The sequence below is a fragment of the Nelusetta ayraudi genome, unplaced genomic scaffold (genome assembly GCF_046127955.1).
Source record: "Nelusetta ayraudi isolate G7.1 ecotype Tasmania unplaced genomic scaffold, CSIRO-AGI_Nayr_v1 ptg000091l, whole genome shotgun sequence".
NCBI lineage: Eukaryota > Metazoa > Chordata > Actinopteri > Tetraodontiformes > Monacanthidae > Nelusetta > Nelusetta ayraudi.
In genome coordinates, this window is record NW_027466141.1 from 400,001 (window position 1) to 416,384 (window position 16,384).

General features: G+C 47.5%; 1 protein-coding gene and 1 long non-coding RNA gene across 3 annotated transcripts in view; one reads left to right on the forward strand and one right to left on the reverse strand.

Annotated features, from left to right (window-relative positions):
- ica1 (islet cell autoantigen 1) overlaps nucleotides 1–10,904 on the reverse strand; it is an 18,631-nt gene extending 7,727 nt beyond the window's left edge. Inside the window, exons 1-6 of one of the 2 annotated variants that reach the window (XM_076046842.1) lie at nucleotides 10,815–10,904; nucleotides 9,573–9,602; nucleotides 9,263–9,434; nucleotides 8,583–8,655; nucleotides 7,678–7,801; nucleotides 7,243–7,441 (exon numbers count right to left, since the gene is read on the reverse strand). In XM_076046842.1, the coding sequence (XP_075902957.1) occupies nucleotides 7,243–7,441; nucleotides 7,678–7,801; nucleotides 8,583–8,655; nucleotides 9,263–9,434; nucleotides 9,573–9,589 (585 nt within the window). In that variant the 5' untranslated portion in view covers nucleotides 9,590–9,602; nucleotides 10,815–10,904. Of the gene's footprint in view, nucleotides 1–7,242; nucleotides 7,442–7,677; nucleotides 7,802–8,582; nucleotides 8,656–9,262; nucleotides 9,435–9,572; nucleotides 9,669–10,814 lie in introns of those variants that run through there. The other variant, XM_076046841.1, reaches the window with a different exon arrangement.
- Nucleotides 389–1,583, forward strand: LOC142902050 (uncharacterized). Its single transcript, XR_012929036.1, has 4 exons — nucleotides 389–487; nucleotides 1,174–1,292; nucleotides 1,394–1,457; nucleotides 1,565–1,583. It is a non-coding gene; the product is annotated as an uncharacterized LOC142902050 (long non-coding RNA).
- Nucleotides 10,905–16,384: the final 5,480 nt, after the last annotated feature.

Sequence of the window (16,384 nt, forward strand, 5' to 3'; positions counted from 1 at the left end):
TCCATGATCTCCTGTCCTTTGTGCTGCAGCACACATCTAGAGAACCATTTCAAAGGTATTTCCACGCTCCAGAGCTCTCCGCCCATCTTGCACGCCATCTGCAAGGCGAGCTTTGTGGCCACGGTCATGAGCACCTGAGTACGGCTGAGTGTGCGAGCCAGCACAAACTAGTTGGGAACAGGGCAGTCCACGCACAGGTACTTCTTGATGTTGTCGTACTTGGGAAGGACCACCACCACCATCTGTGTGGTGGGTCCTACATTCTCATGCAAGGCTTTGAGGAGTTTGTCGACGTGGTCCTCGTAGCAGATGAGGCTAGGATTCTCCACGGCCATTCCACGAGTTTAAAGGCTTCGCTTTTGTTCCGATGGGTGTAAAACAGCAGCCAGTTCGACGAGATGACGAAGGGCTGAAGGGATCCCTCCAACCAGTGGCGCCACTCCTCCAGCGCCGCCTTGATGGCCAGCAGCTCCCGGTCTCCCACAGAGTAATTGCGTTCTGCCGCCGTCAATTTCTTGGACAGGAAAGCGCAGCGGTGAATCTTATTATTCGTTGCTGACCTCTGGGATAAGACCGCTCCGAGTCCGTCGTCAGAGGCGTCCACCTCCACCACAAACTGTTGATTGGGGTCGGGCTGCGTGAGGACAGGCGCGGAAGTGAACGCGCACCGGAGGCACCGGAATGCCTCATCAGCCTCTGGTGTCCAGGTAAAAGGGTTGATGAGGAGGTGAGACGGTGGAGTGGCGCGGCGATGGTGCTGAAACCCTGGATGAACTTCCGATAGAAGTTGGCAAACCCCAGGAATCGTTGGAGCTGTTTGCGGTTGGAGGGGGTTGGCCAAGACGCCACAGCCTGCACCTTCTCCGGATCCATCTCGATCCGGCCCGGGGAGATGACGAAGCCCAGAAGAGAGGTGGTGGTGACGTGAAAGGCACACTTCTCAGCTTTCACGGACAAGTTGTTCTCCAACAGACGACGAAGAACACGGCGAACGTGCTGCTGTTGTGACGGATCCTGTTCACATGATAGTTTATGGACCCGCTCCTGCATGGACTCTTGTTGGACAGGAGGTCGAGGTAACATGTTAATTTTTTCACATCCGGTGTTTGTCACCAAGTGCAAGTTTGACATCAAAATTGTCCTAAATCATTTTGACCCTTTCTTTTTTACTAGGCTGCAGCGCCTGTTGTTGAGCCTACGCTCCACACGGACATCCAGTCCAACTCTGTGTTGTTCAGTGACACTGTGCTGGACCACATGGAGACCATCACTGAGTCGAGTCATCTTGCAAGGTTCCCCCAGCATTCAGACACTTGGCCTTTTCAAAACTCAATTACACAGATGTACTCCTTTGTGAAATTGTTCATTCATTCATTCCTTGATTTTCTTCCAGAACTCCAGCTTGGGGCTTCGGTCAGCACGTTCTGCCTCAAAAGGCCAAAACAACAAAGCACCATGTTGGTATTTCTGATATGTGCTTTGCACGCAATTTGTTGCTTACATCTCTATAACATGACAATACATGCAGTACTTGATATGTGACTTTGTTTCCTTTTCTGTGTAGGTGCTGGCAACGCGTTCACCTGCCCAATTGACTGAGTCTGCCTCCAGCAACGTCGCAGCAGTGTGGCAGGTTTGTATTTGTTCATTACTCTCATCCCCTGTGTTTCCCCTTTCTATGTCTTATGCCATAAATTCACATCTTCAGGATTTTCTTCAGGTGGAGGCAACGCACGCCAAAGAAGCCCTTGGTTGTGCCCGTGGTTCCCGGCACCAAGCCAGAGGAGGCCACCACTGTCCTGAAGAGAACCCAGTCTTGCCAGCAGATAACAAAACTACGCCTGTTTTTCTTTCTACTGCTGTTGATGCTGCTTGTTGTACACATTCTGCCCTTCCTCGCAAGCGTACTTTTTGTTTCCCGTCATCAGTTAATAGTAGGGATGCAGTGTTAGATCATGGCACCGGGATTAGGCTAGCCAAGGTTGTGCGTGGCTCTTTCAGTCAGACAGACTGGTCTGTCGCAGGAACACAGTGCATGGCCGTGGCTTTAGTCAGTTTAGCCAAACATACGTTGCACAGTGTGTTGTTGTGGCGTGTTAATGACCTTGATTGTGCTTTGGTTAGGGGAGACGAGGCATACACACATGTGTATAATAACACTAATGTTAGCGTCCAGGAAGAGAAGTATCTTTCTGTCCCAGATTTGCCTAAAACGTTGGTGGTAGATGGCCAGCTGTTGAGGTGCATTTCTGGAGACAGTGTCAGGCGAAATAGGCGAAACGGAAAGTTACGCCATCGAAGTTGGCGCCTCGGTTATTTTTAGAGATGGACTGGAGAGAGTGGTGAGTCAGTACAGCACCTGTGTATCGCAATTCTTTAGCCATTATCCACGACAGTGGCCGCTTTGTTGTAGTTGACAGCCACCCACTAGTCGTGTTGGCTTGTCTGACGATAATGGAAAAGGTATTGATTTGATTTGATTTGATTTGATTTATTTATTTATTTATTTCGAACATGAAAGGTAATAAGAAAATAAAAGGGATACAAAACCCTAAACATATGAAAGAAAAATTAAAAAAACATTAATAAAAAAAAAAATAGGATAAGTAATCAAACAACAGTGAAATATACATCAAAATAATATTAGTCATGCTCAAAAAGGGGTAGGAAGAAGCAAAAACTTATGTGTACCTACCCCCAACTATGATTCTACACTTTGCGTGTGTGTCTTGATGACCTGCATCATTAACTTTGTTGTTTGGCAAACACACTTACCTCAGCGGCCAAGAAATTTGAATTGTGTGGTTTTCACATTTCAGACAGCATTGGGCACAGGACAGAGCACCGTGTCAGTTGCTTTCCTGTAGAGGTCAGCTGTGGATCTGTTACACGTGCCAGTCCCTGAAGGGAAGCGTCGTAGCACGCAGCAGCGTTCCACCCGCTATCCGCCACAGTCGAATGGAAGACGATAGCATAGTCCGTTACCGACTGGTCGCCTTGCTGTAACCCCAGCAGCTTTTGGGCAGCCTCGCGACCCACCAGTGAGCGACGAAACAGGCTGGCCAAAGCACTAAAAACGTCAGTCGTGGTCTGGCACGTCGCGCTCCTATTCTCCCACTCCGCGGCCGCCCTGCCAGTAAGGAGGGAGACGACGAACGCCACTTTGGACCGCTCGGAGGAAAAACATTATGACCGTAATTCGAAGTGGAGCTCGCGCTGTAAGCGGAACTCTCGGAAATTGTTCTCCTCGCCGGAGAATGGAGTAGGTGCGGCGAGTGGCACGAGCGGTCGAACGGAGCCGCTGGAAGGTAAGGGTTGCCCCATGTCTCGTACCTGTGTCGACAGTGAGTCCAACTGAGAGCCGAATGCCGTGAACAGGTGAGCCGTCTGCGAGCGGTGCTGTTGAAGCCGCTGTTGGTGGACTCAAATGCACGACAACCACTGATGCAGTTTAAGATGTTTATTGAAGCGGAGAGGTCGGGCAGTCCAGGGTCGAGAACCAGTGCAAGCGGTGGGAGAGGCAGGCGAGATCGGCGTTGGGGACGGGCGGAGGTCGATAACAGCGACAGGATCCAGACGGGGCAGACGAGGAACGTCTTACAAGCACGTTAGCGTCATTATGCAGTCCGGCATAAGGTCTGTCGATACTTGGGCCACAGAAGTGGAAATTCAAGTTGCTGCGGATCTGTTAGGTGTTAACATCTTGACTTCTATCAGCGGCCGTTGGTTGAAGTACAGCTGCAGCTGTACTATTGCATCGAAATGCATTTATTTAGATAATGTCAGAGGCACCCATTTTGAAAATGTGCTTTGTGCACATGAACCTGGACTGCCTAGTTGTTATGGATATTGTACTCTAAATGAAGTGACAGGTTACAGCCTTAGGCCGAGAACAAGAGTAGCCGTTTCTAATGTTAAAAAGGCTACTTGTAAGGCTGCGTCCAGGAGTACATCGTTAGCTACTTAAAGGTCAGGAGCCGGCTGAATGCTGGAACAACAACTTTGAGCTTGATCCCATTCCACCCGAACTGGGCTGCTTGAACAGTTCAGAGCAGCATTTGATTGCGCTGCATTTATCTTTTATGAAAATGTTGGAGCTGCCGAAAGGGAGGCAGAATGGAGTACACGGACTGTTGACCTGTGTTCCAGCCAATATTGTTCAGACTGCAAACGTGTTGCCACGTTCCAATATGGAAGGGTCTTTGTTACAGGTGAAGCTGAAGCGCAAGTTGACATACATTTGTAGATACCATGCGTGTCAGGTGAGCTTTCGAGTGTTTAGTTAGGTTGAACCCTTATTACAAGGACATCACGTTCAACGATGCTTGGATCAATGTGTTTTGTCGCGAGGAGGTGGATGAGTCAGGTCAGGTAGTTGCGGAAGAGGAGTTGTTGAAGTGGAGGGAAAGGAAAGTGATCAGGGTCAGGACGACAACGCAGATGCAGACATGTTTTTTCCACGACAGTCAGCCTGCGGTTTGACATTGTTGCGTTATTTAAATAACAGGATTACGCACGCCGATGGTTGTTTTGCGTGCAAGATGGAATATATTTTTTCAGGTCAGTATATGGCAGAGGTTCAGCAGGTATCTCCGAGTGTGTCGATCACATTGTGCAAAGGCAAAGGTGGTCAAGGTGCGCAGAAGGTTAACGTTTGACGAACGAGGCGTCGTTGAAGTTGTTGCAGTTTGATGAGGGCTACAAATTCCTTAGGCCGATTAGAGGAACGCCAGCTTTGTGGAGTTCGGTCCAGAGAGGCCTGTTGGCTTGCGTGCGCCAATTAGGGATTCTGACGTGGTTTTTCTCCTTATCCTCTGCGGATTTGCGCTGACAGAACCTCCTGATGGGAGAGGCAGGCGAGATCGGCGTCGGGGACGGGCGGAGGTCGATAACAGCGGAAGGATCCAGACGGTGCAGACGAGGAACGTAGTCAGAGCCGAGCAGGGTCGTTACCGGGGAATCGGTCCGAGGACGAGGCGGAGGCAGGGCCGGAGATGGGCTGTTGTCAACCAGGGAACAAAGGAGCACAACAAGGAGACGGGTAATCTTTGTCTGACAATCGTTGTCAGCTCGACAATGCCAAAGTGGCACCACAAATCAACACCAGGCTGAGACTTGTACAGAGGGGTTCCTTTAACGGGATGCAACTGGTAAAAGTCTCCAACGGCAATCATCTGGCCTGTTCTTGTACCTGTCCACTATGCTAGTCATCCACATACCTTGTGTCTCAAGCCCATGTGATGACACCTTCTCCTTCAAGACGCTGAGGGTCAAACTCATCCTCACTATGTTCTTCCCTGTCGGCACAAACACAACGCTGCGGGAGCACTCTTTCAGGTGCATGTTTGTTAGCCGGTACACTGCCTCCTGATTCCGACATACTTCAGTAATCATGAAGGAATTCTGTGCACTTTGACGCTTCAAGGTGATCAGGGGGAACTTAGCAATCGCGAGATGCTGTCAGTTGACGGATTTGTGGACTTGGAAGGTTTCTTCGACGAAGACTTTGATTAGGCCCGTTTGGCAAAGGAGGCAGACAAGAGGTCCTTGTCTGATAGGCCACGTAGAACTACATGCCTGTCTACCCAGTGCAAGCTGCGCGTCGTGTGTTTAATCGCGTGATAGGAGTTGTGGTTTTGCCACGAGTTTTTGTTGTCTCTGAATTAAGAAGCGTAGCTTTTTGGGCGGCGAGCCAGCGACATCCAGGCGGATCACCTCTACAGGTGTACATACTATTTATTTGCGAATAGGGGTAGGTACATATAAGTTTATATAGTTTATATATACTTCCTCCTACCCCTTTTCGGACATAACTAACATTATTTTAATGTATATTTCACTGGTGTTTCCTTACTAATCCTATTTTTTTAATTTATGTTTTTTTTTATTTTTCTCTCGTATGTTTTGGTTTTTGTATCCCTTTTATTTTCTCAGTTTAATCGTGTGATAGGAGTTGTGGTTTACGCTGTGCCATGAGTTTTTGTTGTCCCTGAATTAAGAAGCGTAGCTTTTCGCGCGGGGAGCCAGCGACATCCAGGAGAATCACCTCTACAGGCGTACATACTATTTATTTGCATTTAGGGCTAGGTACATATAAGTTTATACTTCCTCCTACCCCTTTTCGGACATAAATAACATTATTTTAATGTGTATTTCACTGGTGTTTATTTACTTATCCTATTTTTTAAATTTATGTTTTTTTTTATTTTTCTTTTGTATGTTTTGGTTTTTGTATCCCTTTTATTTTCTCATTTTCTTTATTTTCATGTTTGAAATAAATACATACAATCAAATCACACTCAAATCTAAATGGACTGCTGGAGGAACGCGCATGTTGTTTCGGCCAGCAACATCCAGGAACATCATGTCCTTAGCGAAAACAAAATAGACTGCTTACATATATAGACTTTTTTATACCTGTTGTTTTTAAGCATTTGTATACATTTTGATGTATATACTATGTCTACTTTCCATATTTACCTATGTTCGTGTTTGTGTTCATACGTAGAGGGGGGTTACACTTTCATGTATATATTTCATTGACATGTGTATATAGCTCTTTACACGTCAACGTTTTTTGTTCAAAATTTCAATCACGCCCTTTGCACTCTTAAACACACTACACTGACAATACACAATTGCTCAGTATTCATCATGGGGTGGGCTCAGTCCCGCCAACCCTGCTTGCAGGTTTAATTATTTTTCTTTTTCTTTTTCTCGGCACCTGCGCTTTAAACCTCAATTTCACCCCCTTAACATACCTGGATCCTCGCACAATCTTGCACGCAGGTCAGAACCCTTGAAAAAACGGTCCTTTTTTGGAAGAAGTTTACACACTTGCTCAATAGCGCCCCCCTACATAGACCAAAACACTAGAATGGCCATAGCGCCCTATAGGAAGGTCGTAGACACATGTTCATTTTCCATTTTTGTTTTAAATTGTGTCTGAATTGTGCTTTGGAATTGAGATGTAGCCAACATCTTCAATGTAAGTTCACAAATGGAATGAATGGGATTGCTGTAATATTGCAGTTTTTTTCAAAGTAACATTTTTAAATCCAGCCAGTTGAGCTGAAAGAAGTAATTAAAAAAAACAAAATGTTACAATGTGTTTTCTGGAATCAAAAAACAAAACATAATCTGCAAATCAGAGCTAGAAGTGAAACCCTCTACCGGATCACTGCTCTCGAGTCGAGGCAGGCTTGAACTCCACCCCTTTGCCAAAGTCAAGTGCGGACCAACCTTGCGGAATTTCTCCATCTGCTTGTGAGTGTCTGGATCCAGTTCCTGAGATACGTCCTTCATCCAGAGCAGCGCTCCTCTGTAGTCGGTTCTGCACTGTTCCATCCGGTTTACCGTCAGCCACGTGTCGGAGATGGCTCGGTATCGGAAGGTTTCCACCTCCTGGTAGAGGCGGCACAGCGGGTTCCGCAGTGCCATCCTGGAGGGAGCAGAGCGCTGTAGCTTCACTCGTTTGACGTGACAAAACTACCAAGACTGGCAGAAGACCTTGGGGTGTCTTTAAGGAAGTCTCTTGTTGGCCATGTACCTGCTAAGACATACCTTTGCTACAATTTGAGATATTGGGTGATCAGATTTGAAAGATTTCAGCCAATACCAATGACGCCCACTATCTGGATGCATGTGTACGGGCCGCTAATTTTGTACCTAGCTTACCTTTGTTGCGAGGAGAAGCAGAGTGCTTTCCCTGTGGCCTGCATGATTTTTCCTGCCCGGGTTTTATCCTGCGAGCCCTGCGAACGCAGGAACCGTCCCAGCTCATTCTCCTCTTGGGAAAGAACTGCATAGAAAGAAAGAAGGTTGTGATGATAGCTTTTAATCTGTTAGAGTGTCAGAAGACTGCGTACATTTGGAGGGAGGTACTTTAACCATTTTCTAAGTTCACCCTTGGAACTCTAACTATCCATCACGGGGGATTACTGGCACCTGTCTGAGCTGCCATTGGGCCAAAGGCAGAGTATACCCTGGATACACCCTGGACGGGTCACCAGTTCATTGCTGGGTGAACTGGAACTACTGCCAGAGTTTGGTCACGTCTCTTTATTGATGCTTGAAGCCAGAAACATTGCAAACCTTCAGTTGGGACGACTTCCAAATGCCATCTTTGCTTCATGAAAGATGCAAACACTATCCTGTCCTTCACTCGGCTTCATTTAACCCAGTGGAAAGCCAGAAGTGGTGCCGTGCTTGTCCTGAGTTGCCGTCAGAAGTCAATGGTGCTATGTTTATTTTGGGCACCGTAACAAAGACTGAACCGTGGTGACCAGCTAGTTCAACTGCTAATCTGGACCATTTTGATTGGATAGTGAGGTTAAACTATTGGACCAATCAGGATAAACCTGAAATATTTTTTTTAGGACGCAATGACATTTGCTCTTGATTGCCCTCTTGTGGATATCATCAGGAATATGAGGTTTCCTGATCCAGCAGGAAGTAGTTGAGCATCTTGGATTGGACAACTATCGCTGATTTTCAGACTATTTCTTTTTTGAGCACACACTCTTGTAATTTGGATAACATGAAAGTGCTTTCCGGATTGTGGATGCTCAATCTGAACGTACAGCAGATTCTTCTCTGGTAGAGTTCGATGACCTTCAGCAGCTCCATGCAGGTCCTCTGGATGGAGTGGAAGACCTGGGGAGAAGAGCAGAGTCAGTTAACCACCTCCCTAAACACAACACGGATCACTGCACTAGCTATTATTATTATTATTATTATTATTATTATTATTATTATTATTACTATTATTATCATTATTTTTGGGGGGAAATTCAGACCTGTAGTTTACAGTATCCCGAGTTATCGTCAAGACAGAAAACCAAACACAAGAAGTCTTGTTTAACACATTTACATTTCAGAGCAGAGCAGCGAAATCTGAACCTTGGTCACGTCCACGTCCTCGTTCCAAACAGCCTCCCTTACTGAGAACGTAGCGTAAATTCAAGTGGGATCTTCCAGCTTTTATGAACTATTGATTTTTAGCCATTAAACTCATTTCACTCCTGAAAACGGAGACACCGATGATGGAGTCTCGGGAGGCAGACTAATGCAAGTTCCAAGCCTGCAGCCAACGCCGGCACCCCGTGAATCAAAAAGCCATTTTAGTCACAGCAGAGTCCACCTGGGGGGACGACACTGCCGCCGTGATCAAACCTACTCCTCTGCTCCCTCACTCTCTCAATATCGCGTTCAAACCACCAGCCTTTAAAACCTCTCTTCCATCCCTCCCATTCTTTCCGACCTCCAGCTTGGCGTCCAGATCGGCGTCTGAGGCCACCACATGTTCGTCCTCCTTCTTGCCGGTGACCTTAATGAGCGTCTGCTTGGTTTTCCAGAACTTCTGCTGGAACTTGTTGACCACCGAGGAGTCCTGGCCCTGGATGAAGCGGTCCAGGTAGTCCCGGGGGTAGCCACTGCAATGACAGAGGGTTTTTTTGTTTTGTTGTTGTGTTTTTCAGAGTTGTGTTTGCAACCGTCGCTTTCTCCGGGGATTTGTCCCAGAAAAGCGAAACTAGAATGGTAAAGAGTATGAAAGCAAGAGTTGAACTCACAAATGTCCTCCGTCCATGTTTCAGGATGAGCTGTGAGGGAAACAGGGTGTGCAGCTGACTGGGCAGATGAAGTTGAGAGGAAAATTGCACAATTTTTGTCTAGTCCCCGATATGATTCAGCGTTCCATTGAAGCTCTGCTATTCTCTCCTCTGAAACCGAGCGTTTTTAGCGGCTTAAGTTCAGAATCTGTCAGGTTCACGTCATCACACCGAGCTCAGACAAGAGTTTTACTGATCCTGCAATTGTGACCTCCAGTCAGTTCCAATCTGTATCAAAATATGAACAATTGTCACATGTTAACATGAGACACTCTACAACACTACACACGACACAAATGACAAATACGTGGCGCACACATAAAGTAAACTGACTTCACTGTCAAGCTGATTTGTATGTCGGCTAGCTTTATAAGAACAAAGACAATGAGATCATATTTCACGTCCACATAGAGCTTCATGCTGTTTACTTAGTAGTGGCATCTATCTATCTATCTATCTATCTATCTATCTATCTATCTTTGTTGAATGTTTGAGATTTAAAGACTTATTGGCTTGGTTTCCTCCAAAGCAGAGGATTTTTCTTTGACACAACAAGGCTTTTTTTTAACTTGAGAAGGGCAGAAAAATACTTAGTAATACTGAGTAATAATTATTGGCTAATAACTACAGCAATAGTCCGGCTGTCTTCCACTCTCAACTGTATGAGCTGCTAGCCAGGGCTTGACTGACCTTTCTTCTCAAGTCACCACAGAAACTGAGGTCTTTCTTTCTCTCTTTCTTTCTTTCTCTCTTTCTCTCTTTACTTTGACATTAACTGCATCATTCATAACATCCTCGGCTGCCGCCTTTACCACCTGCTCACCCCACCAAAGTGCTCCACTTGCATCACATCAGCACCGAGCAGGACAAATTAATAAATAATTTCCCTGCGTGGATCACGCGGTCACGATTCACTCCGATGTGACGCAATGTTAATGAGCAATGATACAATAATAAAAAAAAAAAAGAAGAAGAAGACCAAAGCGGGCTAAATATACGTGCACTGTTATTGTTAACGTTATCATCAACACCGTCGTTATTAGCATCCGGTACACTGCGCATCCGCATCGCGCCGCATCGCAAACACGGCGACCGACTCGCCGCACGGAAGCCGGGTTGCCCTTTAATCGCCTTTAATTAAACGCGCGTGTCGACGTTCAAAGCCGTCCGACGTCCGGTATGCACGCGCCGCTCCCCGCATACCTGCCTCCCCGTGTCGGCGTCGCGGGGATGAGGATGAGGGCGCGTTACGTCCCTCCCGCCATGTCTGCGTGCAGCGGCTGCAGCTGCTGCCGAGGCTGTGTACACAGCTGCTCACGCGCGGCACGAGAGCCCGCCGACGTCACGCACGTCGCGCATCGCGCTCGGACGTTTGCCTGCTGAGCGGAGACACCGTTTAAAGGGACAGCCCGCGTGACAGACTCGTGTTCATAAAAAAAAAAAAAAGAAGATAATATTTCGTTTTTCATATTTTAATATTATGTTGTTGTTTGTTTGTTTTTTTAATTGAAAAAAAGAGGTGAAAATCGTTAGATGAAAACACACACACACACACACACACACACACACACACACACACACACACACACACACCTCGCGTCAGTTTTCGACAAAATCTGATTGGACAGCTTTGAACATTCATTTCAGATTCAGTCAAAACCTTCTTTTGTATCTTTCTTTAGAATATTAAGTAAAAGTTGTTTTATTTAGGCAATTTAACATCAAACGACGAAAGCAACACATTCTATTGAGCCATTCCACGCAAATTGACACCTCGAGCAGCTCCTTGTTTGTAACTTTGCTCATTAAGATTTTCATAAAGATTTGACTTTACGTAACATTCTAATTTTCAGAGTTTTTGAATTTGACGTTGTTGTTGTTGTTGTTGTTTTTTTTTGATCAGCAAAATCCAAAGAAATAAAAAAAAACTTGAAATATATTCATTTGCATATTATTCCTTTAAATAATAGGTCAAATTCACCTTTTAAGTTGAATTGCAAAAATACAACAACCAATTGTGACGTGCACACGCAAGCTCTGTATAAAGTGCTGAACAACAGATCTCGCGCTGCTGTAGAACGACTGCTATTCACAGTAACGGGCAGAAACAACAACTTTAAAAAAACAAACAAACAAAAAAAACAATATCAGAATGGCAAGTTGAGCAGCTTATAGGAGGCGGAAATAAATATGTACCTAAAATATCGCATTGACTTTCCACTCACAGCTCTTCTGGTTTTGAAGGTTTGCTTTTTGCTCGGCTCCGCGGACGGAAAGTCTCGCTCCCTTCTCGCGTTCCCTGCCGGTGTCCAGTTCCACACGTGTCCACGGGATGGCAGTGTAACACAGATCTCGGCCGTCTCCTGTCGGCGGCCCTGAAGCTCTCATCCGCTGCTGCCTTCAATTTATTTCATCACACGATGCTGCAGCTGATCTAATAGCATGTACATTTTGTTGTCACCTAAAGGGAATTTCTTGTCACGGTCCAAATTGATGTACCTGTTTGTAGCCTTGGACTACCCCCCCCCCCCTCTCTCCCTCCACCCCCACCCCCCCACCTCCTCACCACACACACACACACACACACTGCCTGCCTGCCTGTACTGACTCTCGGCGAGCTTGTGAGCAGCATACAGCTCAGACAATTTCACCGCTCAGCACGCCGACTTCCACTCCAACGGCAGATTATGGATATATATTTGGAAAGTGTTCCCCCACCCCCCCCCTCCCCTCCTTTCGGTCGATCTCTCCGACGACTTAATTTGATTATCACAGACGGAGTGACGAGCTCCTTTGATCCTCCTCTGACAACCCCGAGGTCACATCCTCGCACAATGCTGCTGCTTTTTCATCCCATGTGCCGATGGAAACAAGCGTGTTGTGAGTTGTATTATTATTTTTTTTTTTCCAAACTTTCTTTTTTTGTGTGTGGTTCTTTTGGTGCACAACAGTAACTTCCTCCAGCGGCGTCTCGGCGCCCTTCCAACCTCCTGACCTCTGACAGCATGCGAGCGGCCGTGGATGCCAGGAGATAGAGGGAAGGTTGAAGCTCTCCAGGAGGTGATAGGATCTCCACGCAGGCCGCGTGTCCTTCAAACCCACCCGTCTCTTGTCCCGCACCGCCTCGTCCCAGATGCTATCGTGCAACAAGGAGTCCACTTAAATAAGACGAGGAGACAATCAAGGGGCTCCAAATGAAGTGGCGCTGGTCGGGTCGCTTTAATTCAATCAGGACGCACGCGTCCGGGAGCAATTCCTCCTCCGATATCGATCGGAAGCTGCTGTCAATGTTGATTTCCTCCGACATTTCCCCGCTGCGGCTGCCGTCTCCCCATTCTCCCTTTCCTCCTCGGATCTTTTGTGTGTTGCGGCACCGGAATCCGGGCCGACACACATCCTCTCTTGTCTTTTTTTTTTTTTTTCTGGGACGCAACTTCCTGAACCAGGCTCGATGGCGTCCTGGTTGCAGGACTCTGGCTCCGCCTCCCCGAGAGCCGAGCACCCGACCTGACCTCAAAAACTGCTCGATTGACTTTTTCCATCTGCAGTTTTGGTGTGCGTGCGTGTGTGTGTGTGTGTGTGTGGCGGTGGGGAACCATGACATTTACATTTGCACCAGTCCAATAGGATCTCCTCGTGCCGGCTGCAAGTTTCTCTGACACAGGCTGCGGCTCCAAAACGGGTCACAGGATCAAAAGTGTCTCTGGCCCCGAGGAGCCACTGACTCCATCCTTTTCCCATTTCTGCACCAAATGGCGTTTTTCTCTCCCTCCTTGTCGCTCCGCTCTTTATCCACCCCCCCCCACCCCCTCGCCCCACTCGCTCTTGCTCTCTGTCTTCCTCTCTCTCACCCGTAACTTGCTGGAACACATTTAGATCCTGAGTAGAACTCCTCGGTGCCCACTCATCACTCTGCGTGCTGTTTGAAGATTACTACGCTCAGAGACATCCTCACTGGGCATCCAGGCAGCTTAGAGGCCAAAATCCATAATCCCTTACCCTTCATGGGAATTCTCCATGCACTTCAACATGCTGAAATACAGCCGCGCTGCAGCAGCCACTCACGGCCGGGGAACCGCCGCAGCCCTGAGGCTCAGATAGATGGATGACACGTCTCAATGAATGTGGGAGAAGTGGAGGAAGTTAGATTTAAAAATAAGCCCTCAGATAGTTTCTGGCTTGAAGTCGCATCGAATAGAACGGCGTATTGTCATTTTGCTTGTTTGGTTTTTTTTTTGCTGTTGTTTTGTTTTAATTTTTTAAAAATATTTTCTTCTTCTTTTTTTTTTTTTAAAGTATAATTATTTCATAGAGGATGAAGAAGTGAGAGGACGTTCTTTCAAGATAATTCCGGAACTGCAACACAAGGTCTCCTCTGAGGCTTTTAGCTTCTAATTAAAAAGCATAAATAAATGTAATTCCTTGATATTTAATGGACGGAGCAAGCAGCTAATAGGTAAAGTTCAGCTGTTTTAAGCTGAAGGGCCCACTGGGTTTAATTTTTCCTCCTCCTCCAGGCCTCGCTGCAGAGCTTTTTGGGCCGCTTGGCTAAAAGTAGTTAATAGCTTGGTGTTCATCCTCCCCCCCCCCCACACACACACAGCAACGCAGGATAATATCATTTTATTTATGTTTTTTCATTATGAACGTGTTTACCAAAAAAAAATTAAAATAAGCATGCATATGTTTATATGGGAGAATGGGGAAGGTGGTTAGATGGCCACACCAGGCTGAACCTGAACTGAACTACCGTGGTTCGTTTGGGACTGTGCTTGTTTTTTTGTTTTTTTTTTAGACCTTTTTTTTTATTTTTTTATTTTTTTAGGGAGGAAGCAGTCACAACAATTGCAGGAAGTTGCTGGTTACTGCGTTGGCAAGCGGAGACGTTAGCAGGCCGAAGAGACCAGGAAGAGTGGCAGGTTAAACTACCTGTCCAGCCAGTAATTCAGCAGGAATTAGTGCACATGACCTCTGGATGTGTTACCTTGACCTTCAGCTTGCAGAGTCTCTTCCTCTCCCTCTCTCTCTCTCTCTCTCACACACACACACACACACACACACACACACCTCAGCACACAAATGAGCAATTTCCCTAACCCCCTACTATTTCTTTTAGCCTGCTAGCTTTAGCACAGGTGCCGGAACTACAACTACCAGCCTGCAACATGTTGCGCTGCGTCCAAGAAACCGGAAAGAAAGCGACCTTGACCTCTGCCGCCGCCGGCGCCGCCGGGCCCAGCTAACCCGCGCTAAGCTCCGGCGCCGCCCTGCTGCTTGCCACGCTCCGTAGCGTGGAGGGCAGAGCGCTTCGCCACGCCCGCCACCGCCACCACCACCACCGCCGCCGCCAACTCCTTCAAGGTTACGGCGTGATTTAACGGCGAGGCATTTAAAAAGACACTGCATCATCGCAGTGGCGTGCCGCCGCGCCCCGTCCATCTCTGTCACCGACGCCGGCCGTGTGCGTCTCACCTCTTCGCCGCCGAGGCAGCGGCAGAGGTTGTCGGAGGGATAAATCAACGGGAAAACGACGTCGGCGCCGCGGCCCGCGCAACCTTCGGTGCCTCCCGCAGGCCCGCGGCAGGAGAGCAGAGCTCCGGCAGCCACGTCGGGAGGCGATTAGCGTCTGATCACGTTGCCGCCCCCCCCCCTCCCCCCCAGACCCCTCTCCCCCCCACCGCTCCTCTACTCCTTCCCCTGCAGCCCCTCCCAGTGAGGTCACATTCTGCCAGGTTGCAGCAGAAATCCTGGACTGAGCACGTTTGGCCCGAGATGAAACCCAGATGTTGTTTGGGTTTTTTTATTTCACACACAGCATCTCTGTGGTCGCCATTCAGAGATCATTTTCAGTCGATTCAATTATTCCTCCGTCCGTCACTTTCAAAGCACACGGTTCAGTATTTCACTCCCCCCCCCCACCCCCCCCCCCTTTTAAGTGCTTCCTCGAAGTCGTTTGGAGTTGGGAAGTCTTCAGTGCAGTTTTCGCTCTTTGTCTCTTTGGCTGCTTTTTCAATGAGGAAAACGTTCAGCTTGACTACAGCCCAGTGGCCCAGCCGAGCCTAGCTACGCCCTAACCGTACTGGAGTAAGTGGAGCAAGTGCATTTTCTCGTAAATATGATAACAAAGTTACTCTCCACCGTCCATTCTTCTCCCATCATGTAAGTAGCCACTTGGTTGCGTTGCTTCCGTTGTCATACATCGCGGTAGAGTTTGTATCCAATCACGCTTCAGCGAGCTTGTGTTGCCCGGTTCCATGAAATCTGCCTCCAGCCCGCTGTGGGTGACCAGGCCTCAGTGAGCTGCGATAGCCAATCAGATCTCCAGTCTGCGACGCCACTGGAACCCCAGAACCTTCCAGACTGAAGTCAACCTGGAGATCCGGGTTGCCACCAAGGCAAACCCGCAACGGCGGATAAAGAAAATGAAAGTCTTGTTGCCGAATCGTCTGCAATTTAAAGTGTGACGCATTGGTGCAATTGTTCAATACCTTCATACTTATTAGTCAGTCGTTTGTTTGGTTATCGTCTCACTGATCTCTCACGTGAACGAACTAGCGACAGTTTGTTGGACCAGTTTGGAAAGGAAGCTCCCAGAATGCTGTTGGTGGACTCACAACCTTTGTAAGTTCTGATGCTTTCAGCGGCCTTTGTTACTTTATGATGATGAATGGATGAATGAGTGATTCGGGAAACTACGTTTGGCTTGCCGATGGGTCACCGCTATGAAGGTGATGTAATGTCTTGGTGCGATTCTCTCTGGATTCTTGAGCGGG